Genomic DNA, 23,426 nt, shown 5'->3' with positions numbered 1-23,426 from the left:
GAGGATTATGAGTGACTGACAAACCATTCAGGATAAAATAAATGATGATATATTCTGAGACATGAAGCATTGTTTAGTCTAACCTGTGTTCACTAAGAAGTACAATGGCTATAAAATTGGTCTGAGTGAGTGGTGTCTCAGTGGCAGGTGGCAGATACATTGTGGGCAAGATGAATGTTCTCAGAAGAAACCAAATGAAGAACCTACAAACAGAACCCTTTTGTGAGGAAAGTGTCTACACTGTGTTGTTTATCATAGCCTTCCGCTCTGGACTCCATCAGAACACACAGCAGATAACACCACAGCCTCTTTCTTCAATTAGCATTAGAATATGAAAGGAAGAAGATGACAGTAGACCTGAGAAAGTGGGAGAGATGAGGAAGAATGGTTTAGAGTATGGCCCAGCTCAAAATGATCATAATTGAATTTCTTGGGTGCTTTGGAACACTGACAAACCATCAGGTTCCTAACAACTAGGAAAAAGGACTTGGATAGGCCTGTGGTGACACTAGTGAAGTGCCAGCTCAGTATTCAGTAGTGCTTAGGGGTCTATCAAGTGCAGTCATCCTTCTCCCAGATGAGTATTCTCTCTATTATCATCTTTCTTTGTAGATATTTATTTATTTTTGTATTTAATTCCTGAAGGCATAGCAGTGCATCTTCAACAGGAATGGTGGATGATTTGGCTCCTCCAACTATCCTATTGCCAGGTGGATATGACATTCTGCTGAGAATATCTCGGTGTTCAAATCTCTTCAGACTGTGGAGAGACAAGTGCTCTAAGTATTAGATTATAACACAGAAGGCGGGTACTTCCACCTCCTTTGTTCTTGTTTTTCAGAAAGGTTACCATGGAATCTATGATATGTGCTGTAGTCTGCACTGGATGAAAACCCACATTTTGAGTGATGCCAAGCTAGGCAAAATTCTTTGGATTACCTTGGAGCCAGATGCCTGCCTACCCATTTTAGAAAATCCAGGGGGCTTTCAGGAACAGAATATAGGCTATGAAGGACTACATGAGACAACTGGTTTTGCTGTACTTGGAATGTTGGTTTCCCCGTCACTTTCCTGAACAAAAAGTAGCAGCAGATCTCATTTCAGAGTTAAATGTCCTCTAAATTCCATTTCAAAAAGGCATACAGGATTGAAGACATTTAACCTGAAAAAAGACCAATTGCAAATGAGATACATAATTTAGTAGAATAATGAATATTTAGAATGGATTACTAGAAAAATGTAATAAATTCTTATTCTTTAGCTGGAACTTTTGAGTTAAAAATCTAGTGTCTTCATAAAGCACAAGTTATGAGGGTTGATTACATTCAGTTGCAAAGAAATAACAATTTTCTCCCTTGAGAAACTCCCAGGTGAAATCCCATAGATTCCCAAAGATATCCCAAAGATAGAATCCAAAGAAACAGGAGGCATGATTAGACCACTTAAACATTGGTCCAAATGCTAAAAATATCTGAGGAAAGATTTTTAATTTAACTAATCTAAATAAGGAGGAAAAAAATGTAAATGTTAATAAGAATTCAGGATAATGATAAAAATACAGCAGTTACTTCTCATTATTTCTATGGAAAGATCTCTACAATTTTTATTATTTAGACATTAATTATCTAGAGATTGATGAAGGACTAAACAGTAATTACAAATCAAAGTGATAGAATTTCACATTTTGTGCAATTTCTCATTCACTTTCCACTACTGGAGGCGTTTACTCTTCACTTTCTGTCTTCTTGCCAATTTCCCGGCTTTTTGCTCGGAGCTTGTTGACCTGCGACTCTGCAATGTCAGCCCGCTCCTCAGCTTCCTCCAACTCGTGTTGGATCTTGCGAAACTTTGTGAGATTGACATTGGACAGCTCCTCCTGGGGATAGGAAGAGATTCATGAAAACCAAAAACCAATTATCCTACACTAGGTTGATGTACATGAGATTTAATAATAGAATGTGAAGATGCAGAATGACACTTATCATGCTCAGTGTATCTGGAAACTAAACGAAGATGATCAAATCCTTGCTGGTTTCTACTTTAGAAGGCTCATTAAAACTAATTTCAAATAGGTTTTTGAATCACAGAATCACTGAGGTTGGAAGGGACCTCTGGAGATCATCTAGTCCAACCCCCCTGAATGTTTTTGAATAATTTGTGCTTCACTGGACATGCTGTGGTATTTTGTCTTTGCATAGTGAAAAAAAGAAATCAGAGTGCAGGTTAGCAGGTTCTCCTCTCCAGCACTTCTAGAGGGAATCCAAACAAATAGCTTAAATAGATGCCAAGTGTTTAGACGTTTAACAATACTTGACAGGAATCTTCCCCTGAGTATAAAGTGCTAAAGCTCTTTAAAAATATTCAATAATTATATCTAATTACAGTTATTTCCATTAAATCACTTCCCAGTGATTTACTGTCATAAAATTGTTTTACAATATTTGAAGGCAATGTTCTTTCTCTAAGAGTAAAATAGATATGAAATAAAGGAAGTGAAAGAAAGGAAGAAGAGACCTGCTCCCACAGGTGTTGTTCTGAGCCTTCCTTACTTTTCCCAGTGATTCAACAATGGTCAGAGAAAATGTATTCTCCACATTGCTGAGCTGGTCCATAAAGCACAGCCAGAAGATGACAAAAAAGTCGAGGGTTCAAACAGAGCTGGACAGAGGAAAACACCAACACAGAATTCCACCTCTGCCAGAAGAAGGCTGACCTGGCTCACAGGGATACTTACAGCCTCCTCAGCTTGTCTCTTGTAGGACTTCACTTTCATTTGCAGCTTGTCCACCAGGTCCTGGAGCCTGAGAACATTCTTCCTGTCTTCCTCAGACTAAAGAGAACGACAAGCAAGAGAAACAATTCTGTGCCCTTCCTCTTTAAATACCCTCTACATGAAATAGAGAGTAAAATTCCTTGTAGGGTATTGCTGCCCAGTAGAACAGAGGTGATAAGTTGGATCCTCCTAACATGACAGGAAAAGCAGTTTCTTATGTTCCGTGATTCCTCACTGTCAACTTGCTAACTGTGTAACTGATTGAGAAGGACAGAAAAAAATCCCTAAGCACAGGGCTACATTTTGGCTTTCTCTGTGAAGGGCATCAGTACGATGCGGATTCCTGCCTTACCTGGTAGGTCAGCTCCTTCACTCTTCTCTCGTATTTGCGCACACCCTTCACAGCTTCAGCGCTGCGCTTCTGCTCAGAATCAACTTCCCCTTCCAGCTCCCGCACCTGCAATGAGAAGGCCATGCTTGGAGCTTTTCTATGGCTTCCCATGAGACATGCTCCCTGATGCACAAATACCAGCCCTACGCACCCTGGCCTCCAGCTTCTGGATTTGCTTCTTGCCTCCTTTCAGGGCCAGCTGCTCAGCCTCATCCAGACGGTGCTGCAGGTCCTTCACCGTCTGCTCCAAGTTCTTCTTCATCCTCTCCAGGTGGGCACTGGTGTCCTGCTCCTTCTTCAGCTCTTCTGCCATCATGGCTGCCTGGAGAGCAAAGGAACAGCGCCAGTTTGGGGATGGGAGACATGCTGGGGTAGCAGCCATCCACCACTAGCAATGCAAGGAGCCCGCAACTCACATCTGTGATGGCCTTCTTGGCCTTCTCTTCAGCATTGCGGGCTTCCTGGATTGTCTCTTCCATTTCACTCTGAATTTGGGAAATGTCCATTTCCAGCTTTTTCTTGGTGTTGATCAAACTGGTGTTCTGTGCAAACAGCATCACACATTTGTGTTTGTTAGCTCATCAAATTAAGAATATTACATGAATTTGAGTTATTTCAGATATATTTCTGTGAAAAATTGATACCACAGATTTTTTTGTAAAGTTTATTATCATTGGGGAGCAATGCTTTATTTCTCGAACAATTAATGCCATTAATCTGAGAGGGAGTACTTTTCCCTTAAGCTGTAACAAATCTCATCAACCCAGACTGGATAAGTAAAGGAATAAAAATAGTGAGGGAAATTAGAGAAATGCTTTCTCTTTAGCATAAAAAAGGAAGCACTAATTCACTCTTATTACACTGAAAAAAGTTTGTAATGTAGATGGGATGGTTTGCTTCCAGCATGTTTTTATTATGTAAAACCAGACACTTTCCATAGATGTAGGCACTTGATTGTTAGTTATGACATGTAGCTACCATAGATCCAGAAATTCATCCCCACTCTCTTGAGCACATTTTTAAAGGAAGCACATTTTTAAAGGAATATGAGGCTTCCCTGATGTTACATCTCGAATGACAAAGGAATGAATGCTGCTGTACTTTCAGAGTTTTAGTCCCTGACTGCTCAGATTCCAGACTATTTGGGGGATGCCACTAATCAAATCTGGTCCTGCGACTAAGTGTGTTGTCGCTGGAGATTAAGGTAGGATGCAAAGATGATAGAAGCCTGAGTTGCATCCAGTACAACCTGGGAACATAGGCAGTGCACACACCCAGACCTGGGAGTTCAAAAGCAGTCCTGTGTTTGCTAGTTTGGATGGTCATCAACTTTCATCATCATCATACTGCTCAAATTCAGCACAGAATCAGGATACCAACATTTTCAATAAACATCTCTTTTAGTATCATAATGGTTACTTCAGAAAAGGTTAATCTTGTCTTACAAGCTGAGCCTCCAGCACTGACTAGAGTAAATCATATAAAATGTTCTCCTGCTAACCAGTACTGACGTTTCTCACCAAGTCACCTCACCTGGGTATGCAGGAGCTGCACACGCTCACTTGCATCCATCAGCTCCTGCTCAGCCACCTTTCTTCCCCTCTCTGTCTGTTCCAGGGCTGCCCGTAGCTCCTCAATTTCAGTCTGCATAATGTTTGCTCTGCGCTCCACCATGGCCACCTGCTCCTTCAGGTCCTCCTGTGCCCTGAGAGCATCATCCAAGTGTATCTGGGTATCCTGTAGAGCAAGTGAGAGAAATTATAAGCTGTCTCAGAACCCTTTTGCAATGAAAATGTCAGCTAAGACATTTCTCCATGTGCATCTTTTGTTCAATGGACCTTCAGCACTGCCTGTGTGTTCCTCAGGTTCTTTTGTGCCTCTGCTGCCTGGCGATTCGCATGGCTCAGCTGGATCTCTATTTCATTCAGGTCTCCCTCCATCTTTTTCTTCAGTCTCAGGGCATCATTCCTGCTCCTGATCTCAGCATCCAGGGTGCTCTGCATGGACTCCACAACTCGGAGATGGTTTCTCTTCAGCTGGTCGATTTCCTCATCTTTTTCTGCTATCTTCCTGTCAACTTCAGACTTCACCTGGTTCAACTCAAGTTGAATGCGAACAATCTTCCCCTCCTCATGTTCCAGGGAGGCCTGAACAAGAATAAATGAGAACTCAGTATTTGTTACATGACAGATGTTGAACATTAAATACCATAGCAACTGAGAGAGTAGTCTTCATTACAGCAAGTAGAGAGAAGTGGTGTGTTTCAGATAATATCTTTACACTTTCCTACACAATCTCTTTTCCTTTTGTCTGTGGGAATAATTTCACAGTGTTTATAATGAGATACAGGTCCAAGACTTTTAAGAGATCAATAAATAATGCTGTGTACCTCAGCTTCCTCCAGAGCAGCCTGGATTTCAGATTTCTCCTGCTCAATCTGCTTCTTCACTTTCTCCAGCTCATGAATGGCCTTTCCTCCCTCTGCAATCTGCTCCGTCAGGTCAGCAATCTCCTCTGTAGGGACAGAGACAAATGGCAGGGTCAGGCACTGAGCAGGAGCAGAAAGGCCCTGCCACAGGAAGGTGACACGCACCCTCGCAGCACTGCGGGCATGGAGCCATTTGGTGGGGTGGCTAGAGAAGCTTGCAAGAAAGGCCTGTGAGGAGCAGAGCGGCCGGGACTTACGCTGCAAGTTCTTGTTCTCCCGCTTCAGCGTCTCCAGGTGGTCCAAGGACTCCTCGTAGGCATTCTTCATCTTAAACAGCTCCGTGCTGAGAGAGCGAGACTCCTTCTGGGAGGCTTCCAGCTCAGCCTGCGTTTCCTCATACTTCTGCTTCCACTCTGCCAGGATCTGAAGAGCAAGAGGGCCTGAGTACGGATGTGGCAACCATGAGGGGATGCTCTGTCCCCACAGCACAAGGCTGGAGCCCAGGTTACCTTGTCAAAATTCTTCTGCTTCTTGTCCAGAGCTGCGCAGGCAGCGTTTGATCTTTCCACATCAATCATCAGGTCCTCCACTTCATTCTGCAGCCGCTGCTTTGTCTTTTCCAGGGAAGCACATTTGGAGTTCACAGCTTCGACGTGTTCCTCTGCATCCTGCAGACGCTGTGCCAGCTTCTTCCTGGGAGATGGTAAGCACAGCTCCCAGTGAGGAAGCGCAGGGGAGCCTGTGGTGTGCAGCTGGGTGTGTTTTTCACAGCAGCACGCTTGGCCACTTGGCAATGCGAGATCCCCTTTCACACACAGCACAGGACCTCTCCCAGGCAATCATCGTATTCCCAGGCCCAAATCCCAAGTGGCTCTAGCAATGCCTCTGCCCCCTGTGCACACCCTGCATGGCCTCTCTCTGCCATCCTCCGTCTCATGGGCTTTGTTGCTTTTGCCAGCCCACATCGTCTGTGGGATGTGTTTTCCCTCTTCCTGCCACCCCACCCCAAAGCACAGTGCTGGCTTCTTCCTGACAGTATCTCAGTGGTCTCTTCCGACTCCCTTGTTAGCCTCTGCTAGCCTTCCCCATCTTCCCCACGTACTTGGCCTCCTCCAGTTCCTCCGTGCGCTGAATGGCGTCCGTCTCGTATTTGGTTCTCCACTGGGCCACTTCACTGTTGGCCTTGGACAGGGCGCGCTGCAGCTCACCCTTGGCTTCCTGCTCCTCTTCATATTGTTCCCGGAGCAAGTCACAGTCATGGCGAGCAGATTGCAAGGCGTGGGCCAGGGCATTCTTGGCCTGGGGGGACAATGGGATTGGGACAAGGAGTAGCTGTATCCTGGGAAATGCCCTGACTGAAATGTTATCAGGCACTGGATTATTCTCCTGTGGGAATGAGGACAGTCCACTGGATGGGAAAGGAAGAGCTGTGAACTTGCAAAAGAGTTAATGGATAGACTGGCGGGAACAGGGAGCAAAGCCACCATGAGAAGGCTTGCACTGAATTACCTAAGTGGGGCCTTTCCTGGCTCTCATGGTGGTGGTTCTGTAATTCCATTTTACAGTGGCTGAGGCATCACTTAGGCAGGAGGAATAGTGCCCCAAAGACAGATTTTGGGAAGCATCCTCACCTTTATTTCTTCCTCTAAATGCCTCTTGAGTTCCTCAATCTGTTGGGTGAATGCCTGCTTGCCTCTTGACAGCTGAGAAATCAGAGCATCTTTCTCCTCCACCTGGCGTGAATATTCCCCTGAAAAGGTCCAAATAAGTAAGAGAACCTTTATGAGACCGATTTAAAGTGATAACCTTAATAACGAAATGCACATGAAAAGTATTTTGAGGTTTTCTTTCCTTTATTGAATCTTAGTCAGTGATACCCATTGAGATCCTCTAAGTACTGTGGAGAATTTCATCTTAGAGGCAGGGAATGACAAATATCATGCCCCTTCTTTGATATCTGAGCAATCATACTGTATATTTGCACTAAGTCCAGTGGTTTCCTGAAACATCAAGCTTACAGCATGAGTACCACATGGTGCATGTCCCCAGGTATTGCATTTCATAGAATCACAGAACTATTGAGGTTGAAAGTCACCTCTGGAGATCATCTAGAGAAGGTTGCCTGGGACTGTGCCCAGTTGTGTTTTGAATATCACCAAGGATAGGGACTCTACAACCTCTGTGGGCTACCTGTTCCAGTGTTTGACCACCCTTGCAGTAATTTTATTTTTCTTATGTTTAAATGGAATTTCCTGTATTTCAGTTTGTGCCCATTGCCTCTTGTCCTGTCAGTGGATACTACTGAGAAGAGTTTGGCTCTATCTATCTTCTTTACTCCCTCCCATCATGTATTTATACACACTGATTAAGGTGCCCTCCTGGGTCTTCTTTTCTCTAGCCTAAACAATCCCAGGTCTCTCAGCTGGGATTAGGATAGATGCTCCAACCCCTTAATCATCTTTGTGTCCCTGTGCTGTGCTCACTCCAGTAGATCTTTGTCTCTTTTGTACTGGGATGCTCAGAATTGGACACAGCACTCCAGCTGTGGTCTCACCAGCAGCAAGTAGAGGGGAAGGATAACCTCCCTCAGCCTGCTGGCAACACTCTTCCTAATGCAGTCCAGGATGCTGTTGGCTTTTTTCGCTGCAAGGGCACACTGCTGGCTCATGTTCAACTTGTACTCCAGGACCCCCAAGTCTTTGTGACCCCTTTTTGATCACAGGTCTTTTTTAGTCCCATGTCATTTACATTGTTCTCTTAAAAAACATAAATATCTTACCAGCCTCTGTTTGTAGCCGCGCTCTCTGAGCACTCATGTCATTAATTGTGCACTGGTGCTCCTCCTCCTTTGTCTTAATCTCACTTAGCTGATCTTCCAGAGTGCGACACATCTTCTCCAGATTGGCCTGTGTGCATGAAGAACAGAATGAAAAATACTAAATGATTGTTTTTTCAATACACGGAGTTACTGAGAATGAGAAGAAAATAAAAAGGCAATGATTTAGGAATATATAAGTCAAATGTCTCAGAAGACTGATGTGTCTTACTATAAAATTTCAGTCCCTAATTTTAATATTTGCATAATTAATTAATGTTCATACCTAGTTTTTGAAATAGAGAACATGGATGCTGACATGCTGTATCATGGGGAATTTTTTAAAATTTCTGTTTGGGACTTACTGACTATGTCATTAAAGTGTTTAAAGGAGGAAAAGAACAATAGGAAGGAAAAAGGAAAGGGTATAATTGAAGTAATTTCTATTTTAGAATAAACCAAAAAACTGATAACTTCAGTATCTTTCAATATACTATTCTGAACCAAACAATGCAAGCCCTTTAGTTCCTTAGGCTAGGTGCTTCAGATATAGCTCTCACCAAACACAACCGCATAGTATTGTACTAATCCTGAAATAGGTAAAATGTTGTAAAGTGTAACTCTTTTATTTTAAAATGTGATTAATTTAAATATATTAAAATATGAATACTTCATTATGTTCAAATTGCTCTGAAGAAATATTGCAGTACCTTGGCTTTGGAGACGGACTCCATGTTACTGGCCAAATCGTCAATCTCCATCTTCAGCTCACTCTTCTCCTTCTCCAGCTTCTGCTTAATGCGCTGAAGGTTGTCGATTTGCTCCCCAAGCTCGGCTGTGCTGTCCGCATGCTTCTTCCGCAGGGCGGCAGCTGTGGCTTCATGCTGCAGAGTGGCCTCCTCGAGGTCCCGGCGCATCTTCTGAAATTCTGCCTCACGCTTCTTGTTCATATCGATCTGAGCTGCCGTAGCTCCCCCTGCTTCTTCCAGGCGCTCACTGATCTCCTCGAGCTCCCTGGAGAGGTCAGATCTCTGCTTTTCTGCTTTGGCCCGAGAGGCACGTTCTGCCTCGATTTCCTCCTCCAGTTCCTCAATACGGGCCTGGGGAACATTAGGCACCATTCACACCCACGCCCTGCTCCTACCCGACCTCTTTCAGAATGAGGGAAGGGACAGAACAAAGACTCGCCTGCAGCTCCTTGATCTTCTTCTGTAATTGCATGCCCAGGGCTTGCTCATCCTCGATCTTGCTCTGGATCTGGCTGATTTCAAAGTCTTTCCTTTGTGCAAAGTAAACTGTGTTAGAGCCCAACAAAAAAGGTACGTGCACCTGAACAGCGCAAAGGTTCCCCGCAACCACACTTACTTCTTCAGTTTCTCATCCAGCTGCTGCTTATCATTTTCCAAATCCATTGTGGATTCATGGGCCAGCTTCAGGTCTCCCTCGAGTTTCCTCTTGGCTCTCTCAAGGTCCATGCGCAGTTTCTTCTCTTGCTCCAGGGACCCTTCAAGCTAAACAGAACAAGATCATGAATGCTCTGCCTGCCAGGTCTACCTAAACAACTGTCCTGTTCTTGTTGAGTGTGTGTGTGTGTGTGTGCTTACATCGTCCACTTGCTGCTCCAGCTTGGTTTTAGCTTTGGTCAGCGTATTGACTTTGTCCTCTTCTACCTGCAGGTCATCCAGTGTCTGCTGGTGGGCCTCTTGGAGGGCTTTCTTCTCTTTTGTCAGCTTGGCAATGTTCTCGTCCAGGGCCGCCATCTCCTCAGTGAGGTTTTTGACCTGTGAGAAGAAGGGAGCAGGTGGCAATTAAAGGAAGTAGCTACAAACATGCTGTACCAGCACAGCGTTGATTTCTGGAGTGTGAGTGACAAGTTCTCTGTTGTACCTTGTTTTCGGTGGCATGCTTTTCCTTCTCAACCTTAGCCAGTGTTAACTCCAAGTCATCAATATCTTTCTTCAGCTCTGAGCATTCATCCTCCAGTTTCCTCTTCTTGGCTGTCAGCTCGGCGTTCATCTCTTCTTCATCTTCTGCTCTCTCTGTCAGCTCTTTGATTTTGGCTTCGAGCTGGATTTTGGTTTTGATCAGCTGGTCACATCGTTCCTCAGCATCAGCCAAACCATCAGCTTCCTACACAAGATACATTTAATAGAATGCTTTACATAATTCTGTTCTTCTTATGTCTGCCTCATAATTATTTTTCCTCCTGATTTTCAAAGAAGGAACTATTATTTTCAAGGTAGCTTTGCAATGACACTTTTAGTTAAAGCTCTTTATCATAGGAGTATCTACTTGTCTTGGAATGCCTCTTGCCTGAAGTTAAAGGTATATATATTTTTAAGCATCACACTGTAAATGTAGACTCTGAGCAGTTTTTTTTTAAAGCTTTTTCACTGTTCATGCAACTCAAAAATAACTTTGCTTTGAAGACAGTGCCTGAAAATAGACAATGCCTTGTATTTTTTCATCTTTTTATTAATGTTGGATTTCACTGGACTGTAGACTGGCATAGAAGTTATTGGAAGTCCATGTAAGCAGATTTTTTAACAGCCAAAGTCTAAATCCTGAGAGCTAAATATTCCAATATTCTGCTGAGAGATGCTTATTGCAACTGTCACAGGATGATTTACTGAGCATGAACTCATCTTTAATAAAAGTCTTTAGTTTATACCCTAGTTTGTTGCCCTAAGATCCTGTTTCAAAGGCAGCCATTGACCAGACAGGTATATAGCTTTTCTGGTGAATAAAAACAGTTTGGAAAGAAGGCTGGTGTATTACCAGTGCAGTATCAATTGACTGAATTTACAGACATCCTAAGATGCAAACTTTGAAATTGGAGAACTAACCATTATTCTCCACGTACTGCTAGTTCCTTTCCACATGGTTTTAGCAAAGAACAGATTTTTGGAAGAGCTCTATCATATTCTCAAAGGTCACATTTCTTTTTGCTGAATATGAAAAGAACCTAAGGCTACTAACTCAGATGGAGGTATTTGTATTACAGGCATCAAAAGCAAGTCAGATAAATCCTAATCCTTACTGGTGAGGATAGTCCTAAGGGGATCCTTGTTGCCCCCATTTTATCTCCAGGGAAAAAGAAGATGCCTCCACTTTCATCACTGTTCTTCCCAAGAAATGCTAGAGAACTGGCACCCACTCTCAGCCCCTCTTACTCCGCATGAATTTATTTGTGATTCTCTAAATCAAAGTGTTAATAGGACCCCCAGACTATGTCCACTGATCAGATGATAATATATCAAAATTATACAGTAAATAAGATTGTATAAAGATATCATGGTTGCTACTGTAAGTTGCCATGTATGATTAAAAATATGATACTGTAAGCTGTACAATTTACTAACTGGAAATTGATTACTCACCCTTGATTTAAAAGCCTAAGGGATTAGCTGTTAAAACTCATTGCAAATTTGTTAATATTTATACATTTCACCTTGGCTTTTCAGTGTGGTTTTCTGTCATATTTTATAAATTATATATATGGTGTTTAAATAAATATTCTTTTGCGATAAGATATCTCTTATTGGGATACTTGGGATTATTTTACACAGGGCATTATGAGTCAAAAACATTAGCAATGCTTACAGCCTGCACTTGGAGCTGCAGATCATTTTTCTCCTGCAGGAGGGACACCATTTTCTCCTCCAGCTCCTTCCTCTTTGCCTCAGACTTTGCAAGCTCTTCTTTGGTTTTCTCAAACTCTTCCTTCATGTTGGCCATTTCCTTCTCAGATTCTGCACTCTTCAGCAAGGGCTTGATTTTGAAGAACAACTTCATCCACGGCCAGTGCTTGACGTTCATGAATGAACGAACATTGTACTGGATGCAGAAGATGGACTCCCTGAAACATTAAAACATATGTTTAACTATATATATGAATATATATATACAGTTCTATATATAATAGTTGTACATAGTTGAACATATATGTATATATGTGTGTGTATGTGTGTATGCAGTTATGTGATTTTTTTCAAAGATAAGTCCAAATGTCAGGTTCTATAAATCTTATCAATTTTCTAACAGAATTTCATTATCCAGGTAGCCCCAGGAGATGAAATAGGCTCACTCATATAATACTAAATAAAAACTAAGTGTTATTGAGTCAAAACCTAATTGGTTCTAAGAAAGCTTAAGGAAAGTCAACATATATTTTCAACCTTCTCAGTATGCATATCAAACTCTTTGAGATTCAATCCTACACTAAATTTTCACCACGTCTGTACACCATCTGCAGAAACAGATGCTTTATCAGGCAAGTTCAGGCAGTATAATGAAGGCTCCTTCAAAGAATGCAGGTTAGCTGATACAGAGCTAATGAATGAAGTGTATGTAGTAGCTCAGGTCTGAAAAGTGGTCCAGCTGTGTTAGTAAAGCATAATGCTTGAGAATACAAGCTCATCTCCCAGAAAAGGTGAGAAGCTCAATAGAGCATGGCATTTCAAAACTTATTAAGAAATCTTTCAACAAAACTCCCTAGTGTGATGTAGAGATGGTCTTATCTCACTTTTATGGCTGAAGAAAAGGAACACCTCCAGAAGGTGATTTGGTGCATTTCATGGCTGTTATCCAAGAGAAGAGGATATACTTCTGTTTCAGAAGTGTGCATTTCTCCCCTTTAACTATAAGGGGAGTCTAAAATAATTAAGACTAGGTATCTGATTTTTGGACATATATAAAGAATTTAGCCATTTACAGAATTTAGCACAAAGTAGCACAAAAGGAGATATAAGTTGAAGATTGCCATCTTTTTTCCTAAAACAGGGTATTATACTCCTTCTTCTAGTGCCAGTTTATACTCCCAAACACACATATACTGGTAAACTGAGTTAATGAGAAAGAAATGGAAGTTCAGTGAGAAGCAGCTCATCTTCACTTTTGTTCATGTCCTTGGTGTGTGATGAGGATTGGCTCAACAGGCCAAATACTGTAAATATCAACCTTCTCTCCATCATTTTCTTGAACTCCACTCTCATCAGGTACCCCCGGCAAATGGCTTGTGTGCGAGTGATGAGCTGTGCCAGCTTCTCATCTCTCATCTCCTCCAGGAGTCCCAGCAGCCCAGCTTTGAAGAATACCTTGAGAAAGGGAATATCACAGCATGTCACTGTCAGGTGGTGCAAAGCACAGACCCACAGTACGTGAGTCAAGGAGTGATTGTACCTTGGTGTGACCAAATTTGTACTGGGTGTGGTCCACATCAATGGAGCCAAGGAGCTTCTCAGAAGCCTTCTTGCTGTCAATGAACTGTCCCTCTGGGATAGCACTTGCATTAAGCACCTTGTATCTATAGGAAGAGGTAGAATATGAAGATCAGATTTCTGAAAGCTCAGTCAAACCTGCAACCAACTGATGCCATTGTTAACATTCTCTGCAGAAGGATCAAGAGTTGAAGAGGTGCATAGCCTGAACTCTCTTCCATTGTTTAGAAATGACATTTTCATGGGTAAACATGTTTTTAGGAAAAACCTTCCACTTTCCTTAGTTCAGCAGTTCTTGACACAGAATGGAGACTGATCTCCAGGGATAACAGCTGATATATTTTGCACACCCTGTTAGTTAATATCTTATCTCCAAATGAGAACTGTATGAGCAAGAACAAAATGTGCGAATGAGAAGCAATTCTTCCTCCAAAATAGTGGCAGCATATAGCACTGGGGTATTTTTCAGCTGATTTTGATAATACAGCATATGAGAATAAACAAATTTCATGATTCCCACTTTCTAGTCCCTCTCATGATGGTAAATCCTCCATTATGGTCTAGATTCATTCTCCACAGTGCTGGGAACTAAAGTTAGAAGCTTGGACCTCCCAGCCTTCCCCAGCAGAGGAGACTGACTTAGGCTTCTTTAATTCCACATACAGAAGCACCACTGATTGAGTTCTATGATAAGCACAGGGTTACGGAATCTCCTGACATGATTCCCTCTTCCCACTTTTCCTTCTTCCTCTACTGGCTGAAAAGGGGAAACAAGATCCTTTGATTTTGTTTGGTTTTCCAGCATTTTAGTCTGAAGTTTCTTTTAGTTTCTTTATTCATATTTCGGTGCTGATGGCTGCAAGTCATCTAACTTTGCTATCCAAAAGTTAACTAATTTTAAGCTAGTCAACTATATTTCAGGATAGTTAATTAAAAGGTGATTTATCCCATACTAAAAGGTGAATCAAGGACAAGAATAATTTATTGCCCTCTGAAAATGCCTGTCCTTGTTAACTAGAGAAAGAAACTGGAAGACTAACTTGAACAACTGACTTTTGTATATCTAAGGACAGGTACAACAAACCCTTCCCATAGCTTCCACAATAATTAAAATCATTAGGAAATGCAAATTATTCAGCAAGGTTATGCTGGAGGGTGGAAAAGTAGAGTCTGACCTTTGTTTAAAGTCTGCATAGAGGATTCTGCTGGGGAATCCTTTCCTGCAAATTCTGATCCCTTCCAGCACACCGTTACACCGCAGCTGGTGCAGCACTAGTTCGTGCTCCATGGCCCCTAATGAATGACACCATGAATTGGTACTTCATTGTACTGCACAGAGAAGAACAGATTCATCGCAGTAAGAGATCTTTGAACTTGAACATCTTACCAGGTGTTTTTGTTTCATTGGGAATGAGGCATCGCACAAAATGGGGGTGTGTACTTCGCAGATTGCTCATCAGCTTGTTTAAATTTTCCTGTAAGAGCAAGAGCAAAGATTTGTGTTTAAAAATGTTGCTTCTGCAATCTCATTATTAGATGGAGCAGAACCACTGCAATAAGACTATGATACAGTAACAAACTTCTGGCCAGTTCTGAAATTCAGATAAAGTAATATTTCCAAAGATTCGGTGGGAATCCTTCTTTATTAAGGAGCACAACCCCTTACCCTTTCTGAACATAACAGTTTTGTATACTAGACCAAGCTGAATTGATTGATCTGAACTGAATTTTCTCTCCCCCCCCCCCCAATTTAGTACAATTTATAAAGATTAGTCTACGATACCCGGAAAAGAGCTGACACAGTCTGGAAAGAAGAACCCTTCTTCTTGCTGCCCTTCTTGCCACTGCCACCGCTCTCTAAACAATAATAATTTTTAAAAAAGAAATGAAAAACAAAAATATGCAGTTAGAATTTGAAGAACTTTGTGTGTTCATCTTATAAAATAAAAGTGTACTAATAAGATAAAAATTTGTAAATGCCTGCAGCGTTTACAGTTACCAGGGGAGATTTGGTTTTTCAGACAAAATCTAATGACTTCAAGCTGAAATTAAGAAAATGCAAACAGGAGATAAAGTACAACTTTTTCACAGTAAAGATAATTAAGGAATTAAATAACTCACTAAAGAGTGAAGCCAGTGCATCAACATCAGTCTTTATATATCATTACTTCTAAGAGTATGCCTAAATTTAGCAGCATGTTGCTCGGTTTGATAGCCTTCCCTTGTGTATTTAGTAGGAAAGCCCCTATTGTAGAAATCATTTGGTGACATCAGGTAGCCTGTGTTAATATTGTAGTCCAGGTTTAAAACCTACACATCTATTAAGGTGTCAAGGGAAATGTTTATTAGAGTGGTTGACTGAGTTTCAAAAAGTAGACAGGGTTCTGGGCTTACACACAGAGAAACTTTTTCTGTATAAAAAGCATGTTTCCCATATATTTTTAAATCACTGTGGTAAAAGTACTACTATCAAAATTAATTTTTGAAAATATACATCTTAAAGTTTAAAATATTACTGCAATAATTTTTGCTGTAAATTATAGTAGAACTGATTTCAAAGAAATCACCTGCTTCTGCCCCGCCGACAGAGGCAAAGAGTAAGGCAAGTGTCTTCATGGATGATTTCTGGTACAGCCCCACAACAGTTTCATTCAGCGGGTCCTTGTTCTTCTCAAGCCAACCAGTGATGTTGTAGTCCACTGTGCCAGCATAGTGCACCAGGGAGAAATGGGCCTCAACCTTGCCTTTGGCAGGCTTGGGCTTCTGGAAGTTATTGGACTTGCCCAGATGCTGGTCATAGAGCTTGTTCTTGAAAGAGGTGTCAGTTGCCTTGGGGAACATGCACTCCTCTTCCAGGATGGAGAAGATGCCCATGGGCTGGAAGAAATAGCAGCACAGAAAGAAGAAAAAAAAAAAAAAAAAAAAGAGAGAATGAGAGGGAAAGATAATGCATATGTGAGAGAGAGATGAAAGACAAATAAAGATGCTACCAAAAAAAAACCTCTTCAAAATGTGTCCTCTCTTCTATTTTTCCAGAAAAGACATATTGTTAGTGAATATGCCATCAGTTATATGAAACTAAGCTCATGCATCAGTTTCAAGGTTTTAACGTAATAAAGATACAGCATGTAGATATTCGCTGTGTATGACCTAGTTGAAGCTGGAAAGTAAAATGAATGAAATCAGCAGCATTTAGATGTAAGGAAGAAACAGTTTACAGTTCGAAATGCTACTTCTTGGAAACAAGATAGAACAATTCTTTAAACATCATTAAATCAGAAATTGCTCAGTGCGTTGACTCACTCAGCATCCATTAATAAAACCCATGCATTTCAGTATGAACTTTAACATAGATTTATTATTAGGACTAGGAGTGAAATTTTTGCCCCCGTGAATCAGATGCACTCTGTAGAATCCCATAGGCAGTGATATAAGTCAAAGGGCTAATCACCTCCTCACAAGAGGCACATGAAAATGTACTTGAACTGCTCAGAGGCCAGAAAAATTATGCAATATGCTGCATCAGGTGTTAGTGCCACACGTTAGAATGGTCAAATTTTGAGCATAGAAAAAAATCTTTTAAAACTAAAGAATTATTAAGTGTATAGGGCCCAAGAACCTTCTCAATGAGTTCAATGCAGGCAGCCAGATCCATCCCAAAGTCTATGAACTCCCATTCAATTCCTTCCTTCTTGTACTCCTCCTGCTCCAGCACGAACATGTGGTGGTTGAAAAACTGTTGCAGTTTCTCATTGGTGAAATTGATGCACAGCTGCTCCAGGCTGTTGAACTGCAGAATACAAAGAAATATACTTACCTGCAAAGTTCTGTTCCATGAACACTTTGCATCTTCTAGTTGGTTTTACTTTCAACTCTTTAAGGGCTCAATGATTGAAATCTTGAATTTCTACTCATGGGACTGCCAGGTGACTGGGGTATTCCGTCCTCTAATATAGCTACACTTTCAGACCAAGACTTACCAACATATTTTTAAACTCTGAAACAGCTGCACAGCTTAGTCCAAGAGGTTAGTCATGACAGCTGGTCTGCTTGGATTTGTCTGCACTGCCAGTCTAGTCCCAAACACTCAGAGGGACTCTGACCTCAGCATTAATGAAATCTTCCTTCAAGCTGACAAATTTTTATTTATTTCCTCAAAATCATTTTTTTTTACACACTAGTTGTTAAACATTTTGATATCAGTTTTTAATGAAATTTTCTTTTCTGCATGTCCCAACAGAAATCTGTAAAATTTACCACCCTTGTGGCTTAATAAATGCTATGACAACCAAAAGAAGCAGTACCATTTCTATAGAAATGTCAGGATTATTCAGTAAATAATAAGATCCATAATGACAAAAATAAATATTTCAGTTTCTTAGTGCCACTTTGAAGAAACTTGTATGAAGACCCTGCTCTTACATCAAAGATTTCAAATCCAGCAATGTCCAGAACACCAATGAAGTACTGTCTAGGCTGCTTGGTATCCAGCTGTTGGTTGATACGAACAACCATCCACAAGAACATCTTCTCAAAGACTGATTTTGCCAGGGCACCCACTGAATTGTAAACCTAAATCAAAGGGAATAGTTATCATACAGAGCAAAAGAGGAAGTACAAAGGGTTTAATTCAAGCTATGTGTTTTCTATCATCACTTATTTCTTACCTGCTGCACAGTTTGACCTTTGGTCACATACTCATTCCCGACCTTGACTCGGGGGTAGCACAGGGCCTTGAGCAGGTCAGCTGAGTTCAGACCCATCAGGTAGGCAGCCTTGTCAGCAACTAAGCTCGCAAACACACAGCAGGATCAAGTGTTAGCTCCCCAGTAGAAATACCTTATGGTAATTCAGAACGTTTCTCTAGAAGCCACATATGCTTTAAGTCAGATACTAATAATTTTACGTACTTTTTCTTGATTTACTGATTTTTTTCATTTGATTTTGAGATGATTTGTAAATGTAATAATTCTTCCAAAATGTCCTTAAAATTAGCATGCAAATTTTCAAAAAGAAACAAGTTGCTGAACAGACAAAATGAAACTCTGGTTTGATTTGCCATTTTCCCGTCTCTTTGCCAAGTCACAATTCCTGAACAAACAGGAAAGGAAAATTGTTGGTAGCAAAATACACTGTGCTGATTGAAGTCAGTGAAACTGTGCTGTCATTGGAGAGAAAGGAAGATTATTACAACAAAAGTATGAACGGGCTATCTCATATCACCTTCACACTAGGACCATGTTCTCCTTATGGGTAAAGTTCAGAGAGGTAGGAGCCATGCACAGGACAGAAATACACTTTATAAAATGTGGGAAAGGGAAAGGTAGGAATAGCTGATGGGAATCTCTGAATCTCTAGTATTGAGTAAGTACAACTGCTAGACTACTGATTACACTCACTTTGACACCTGTCTCTTCTTATAGCAAAGATGATGAAGAGCAGATGATGGAGAGTACTGTTTACAGAGCCCTTTTATGTGAGAGGACCAAATCTCATTAAAAGATATATATATACAGATGCTGATTTGGAGGTGCTTCTACTAGATGTGTGTCTATGAATATTTATACCTAGAGAGAACAAGGAATAAAACTAGGAAAGAATTGGAACTTCTGCTTTGTTTCACTTTTCTAAAGTTTTTTTTTTTTAATAATTAAATTGTCCACTAATTCTATTTACTATACTTTTCTTCCAGAATTCTTTCCTTTGGCTGTGTTCATGCAATGATATAGTTCAGAGTATACAAACATAAAAATGGGTGGAGAAAATGGATGACTATCTGGTTCATTTAGGATAGGGAAGGAATATGCTCAGCTCTAGGAGATGAAGGATCAGTGCCTATTGCATTTCATCATTTCTTCACCAGAAGAGTGATCTGTAGGATACAACAGCAGCTGATATAATATTGATCACTCTTACCATTACTTTTCTCTAGCCCATAAGCCCCTACTAAGCAGAAGTGAGGGTTCAGGCCACAGTTCTTCCTTGTACTATAGTGAGTTCAACTGCATATTTTGAGAGTACCTTCAGTGCCATCCGGCTCCGCCTGCTCCTCTCGTTGTTTCTGCTTAAATTTCAGGTTTCCATAGTGCATGACAGCCCCTGTCAGCTTGTAAATGGCCACTTTTTCATCAGCAGTGAAACCCAGGATGTCAATGGCACTCTGGCAAAGGAATCCATGAAGTAAAGTCATGTGATAAAATATTCTTGTATGAGTATAATGATTTTTACCTTTCATCATTTGTGAGTTTTACTCTTTCTGCTAATTCCTTCATGTTACTTACATCTGTGGCCATCAGCTCCTCCTGGTCATCAATGCTGGGAACAGTAATCTCACCTTGACTCACATATGGGAAATCATATGGATTGGTTGTAATCAGAAGCATTTCTGAAAACAAAGGAAAGGACACCCATGAGCTCTGTTTAACTGAATATGAAAGGATTTGTCCTTACATGTTTCTCAACATTCAGAATTACATGTTTTTCTTACCAATCAGCTCTGGCTTCTTGTTGGACATGATTTGATAAAATATGTGGTAGCTTCTTTCCGCCTTGAGCTGGAAAGTGACTCTGGACTTCTCCAGCAGATCTGGCAAGGAAGAGAGAACAGTTAGGCCCAACAGTGCACCAGGGAAGGATTGTGGGAAGGAATACAGGCAGTCAGGGAAGGTCTCTTACATGTCTCAATATCAGCAGAAGCCAGTTTCCCTGTGGCACCAAAATGGATTCTGATGAATTTACCCTTTAAGGGGGGAAAAAAAATGATGATGATATCCAGAATTGATTTTGCTGAGTTTTCTGTTTTAGAAACACCTCTGGATATTTCCAAACAGGTTTCCAAGTTCACAGTAGGTGCATTTTGTTAACTTCCATTGCAGGAATGTAAATATTTCTGCATTTGTAAAAAAAAAAAAAAAAAAAAAGATTATTTTGACAAAAAAACTCACAAAGCGCGAGGAGTTGTCATTCCTCACGGTCTTGGCATTTCCAAAGGCCTCCAGCAGTGGGTTGGCACTGATGATTTGATCCTCAAGTGTCCCCTAAGAAAGAAATCTTATTGTCATGATACAGCTCATAAATGAAGCTGTCAGCTGGAGGGTGCTATCCCTAGGAACTCACCTGCATTTTGCCTGCCTGCTGTGGCTGCTCCTCCTTCTTCTTATCCCCGCTAGCTGCAATTGTTGCAAAGTACTGGATGACACGCTTTGTGTTCACAGTCTTCCCTGCACCGGATTCTCCGCTGTGAAGGCAGAGAGAGAAGCAGAGAACGCATGGTCAGGCAGCAGGTCCCCTGGCACAGAGCAACCCAGCAGGAACCCGAGCAGGCAATGTACGTACGTGATCAGGATTGACTGATTCTCGCGATCTGTGACAGAGACAGAACAAAAGATACTGTTAGAAGTTGTCCTGAGTAACACTGAGCTGGCTGAAAATAAAGTTGAGGCTTATTCAGAAACTCTAAGCACTGACTCCCAGAAGAGAGTACCCAAATCCAGTTGCACCCTTACAGGTCCCAGCAACAATAAACATAAGCTGAAATGAATGCACAGAACTATGGATGCACATGGTCCTCAGACCAATTTTGTATCTATCTGCCCTTCACACAGTTCTCTTCAGAAAATCTAACTGAACTGCCTACTCATCTGCAAAATATAGGGTTAAATGGAATTATGACTCTGTCCCATCAGTGCAAAAAGGTACTTAACTGTGTGATTCAAGCACTGTTCCTTCAGTGGGGGAGTGTAGGATTTGGTACAGTAAAGTGTAAATAATATGCAGTGCTGAGTCCATGTGTCTTTCAGGTTCATTTTGGCTCATACAACTCTGTGGTGTCCTTAGCTACTTTGCCACACTCCCCAGTAAGAAGAGTCTGGGGCTTTTTTGCTTTGATTGCTGTGAAGGATACCAACCACTCACCAGTTAACATGAACTGATAGGCATTGTCAGAGATGGAGAAGATGTGGGGAGGGGCCTCCTGGCGCTTTTTGCCTCGGTAGGCCAACACCACCTCCGGGTTGTACACTGGCAGCCACTTGTAGGGGTTGACAGTGACACAGAAGAGACCCGAGTAGGTCTGTAAGGACAGGAGACAGCAAGTTGGCTTTCGCTTGGCTTAGCGTAGCAGTTCTTCCTAGCTAGTCACAGGAGGACTGCTGCTGGTACTTACGTAGATCATCCAGGCTGCATAACGCTCTTTGAGGTTATACAGCACAGCGGGTTCATGGAGGTGGGTCATCATGGCCATGTCCTCAATTTTGTCATACTTGGGAGGGTTCATGGAGAAGACTTGATCTTCCTTCACGGTCAGAGTCTGACAAGGAAAAGGGAGATCCAAAAGTGTCAGCTAAAAGCCCAGAGTGGGATTAAATTATATTTTCAAGACTTGGGTTTTTTTACTCACCTCTCCACCTTCAGTCTTGACTGTGACCTTTCCTCCTTCTTTGCTCTGGACTTTGCTTTTCACATAGGATTCCTTGGCATGTACCACGAAGACTGATGTCTTGGCATCAAAAGGCTTGTTCTGGGCCTCAATTCTCTCCTTTTCAGACTTTCGGAGGTAAGGAGCTGCCTCCCCAAAGATGGCCATCTCAGCATCTGTAGACATGGCTGCAGTTAAGTGGGAGTAATGCAGCAAGTATCTGTGAGGGTAGAAAATACATTATAGTAGTGTGTGATGGAGAAACACTCGCACGGAACAGTAGATTTCCATTGTTCTCTGGTATATGTGTCAACTGATTGAATTGATTCTTTCCTTCATTTTTCTGTTGTGCTAATTCAGAGTTCTATTCTTTAATTTTCATTCCTTTATTTCTGTTTTATGTATTTAGGTCTTTAGGTCCACTGGACTATTGCATTTTCAGAGGAATATTTTCCATGTTTTTTTCATTTACTGAATTAACAGGATAAACGGATCTTTTCCAAGATTCCAAACACTGATTTCACTAGACTTTACAGTTTTTGGAATCGTGAAAGCCCTCCTATGCCTTTTGTGTTTAGCACCTTTCAAACTATGAGATATGTTTATAATAAAAGACTGGATGAGGCACAGTACATTGGATATGTAGAGAGCTAATATTATTATCACTTCTCATTGAAGACATTCCCTCAGGATAAAATTGTCCATATTGTCAAATTTTTCAATTATTCTATAGATCCATCTACTAACAAACGTAATTGATCTTCCCTGCTTTGATTGTTTCATAGCACAGACTGGGTAGTCTTGCATTCATTCACTCCTTTTTCAAATCAGAAACTCTATTTATTATTTCCAGTCTATAAAGTCTTAGTTGAAAAGTTTTATGCAGTGGTGAAGCCACCATAATTTAGGTACATTGTTCCAAAATTAATACTGTTTCAAATTTATCCTTTGATTTTATCCTAATTTTATCTAGATTCATCATCTACCTTTTGGATTTTGAGTTGCTTTTCCTAATAAATTCAAAATCCCATTTCCATCAGATACTTTCAACCATGGAGGAAAGTTAGATGAAGTTCAAATATTTTATTAACTTTTCCTCAGGAAACTAACATGTTCACTTTCATTGAATAGAAGATGTTTTTAACCTTGAATAAATTTTTAAAACTCTTTTCTGAACCCATTCCTGTTTATCGACCTCCTTATTGAAATTTGGCCAGCCTAACTGAAATACTGTTACAGTATCACAGTACCTTTGTACATTATAAGACTTGTTCCACTCTATTTCACTATTTATATGTGAAAAACTTGCTTTGCCTTCTTAGCCGTCTAAGTCTGAGTTCATAACAGACACTTAGTGTTATCTACTCAAATGCATTCTAAAAGT

The 23,426-nt window shown here is 41.1% G+C and overlaps 1 protein-coding gene across 1 annotated transcript; it reads right to left on the bottom strand.

Annotated features, from left to right (window-relative positions):
* Nucleotides 1-1,695: 1,695 nt before the first annotated feature.
* Nucleotides 1,696-22,228, bottom strand: LOC106490801 (myosin-1B). The gene is made up of 38 exons (XM_067308653.1): nt 22,025-22,228; nt 21,791-21,934; nt 21,541-21,697; nt 20,962-20,989; nt 20,743-20,863; nt 20,571-20,663; nt 20,302-20,365; nt 20,114-20,212; nt 19,908-20,011; nt 19,648-19,786; nt 18,294-18,412; nt 18,049-18,198; nt 17,246-17,416; nt 16,194-16,503; nt 15,410-15,483; nt 15,014-15,101; nt 14,802-14,919; nt 13,589-13,712; nt 13,367-13,503; nt 12,011-12,266; nt 10,295-10,537; nt 10,012-10,188; nt 9,773-9,918; nt 9,596-9,686; nt 9,118-9,507; nt 8,372-8,498; nt 7,224-7,342; nt 6,695-6,891; nt 6,102-6,285; nt 5,850-6,015; nt 5,554-5,678; nt 5,003-5,311; nt 4,698-4,901; nt 3,581-3,706; nt 3,316-3,486; nt 3,126-3,230; nt 2,735-2,830; nt 1,696-1,876 (listed from the first exon to the last, which is right to left on the bottom strand). Exons 1-38 carry the CDS (start codon nt 22,226-22,228, stop codon nt 1,724-1,726), a joined length of 5,829 nt encoding a protein of 1,942 aa, XP_067164754.1. The 3' UTR covers nt 1,696-1,723.
* Between the last annotated feature and the right edge of the window lie 1,198 nt (nt 22,229-23,426).

The sequence above is a fragment of the Apteryx mantelli genome, chromosome 19, assembly GCF_036417845.1.
Source record: "Apteryx mantelli isolate bAptMan1 chromosome 19, bAptMan1.hap1, whole genome shotgun sequence".
Taxonomy (NCBI): Eukaryota; Metazoa; Chordata; class Aves; order Apterygiformes; family Apterygidae; genus Apteryx; species Apteryx mantelli.
The sequence above is the reverse complement of the archived record's forward strand: the minus strand, read 5'-3'. Positions and strand labels throughout refer to the sequence as shown.

Excerpts from the sequence above, each read along its gene's own strand:
- LOC106490801 (XM_067308653.1), bottom strand. The coding sequence starts at position 22,228 with ATGTCTACAGATGCTGAGATGGCCATCTTTGGGGAGGCAGCTCCTTAC. Across the intron at positions 9,508-9,595 it reads AGAAGATCAAGGAGCTGCAG|GCCCGTATTGAGGAACTGGA; the intron begins GCGAGTCTTTGT and ends AATGTTCCCCAG. Across the intron at positions 3,487-3,580 it reads CCAAGAAGGCCATCACAGAT|GCAGCCATGATGGCAGAAGA; the intron begins GTGAGTTGCGGG and ends TTTGCTCTCCAG.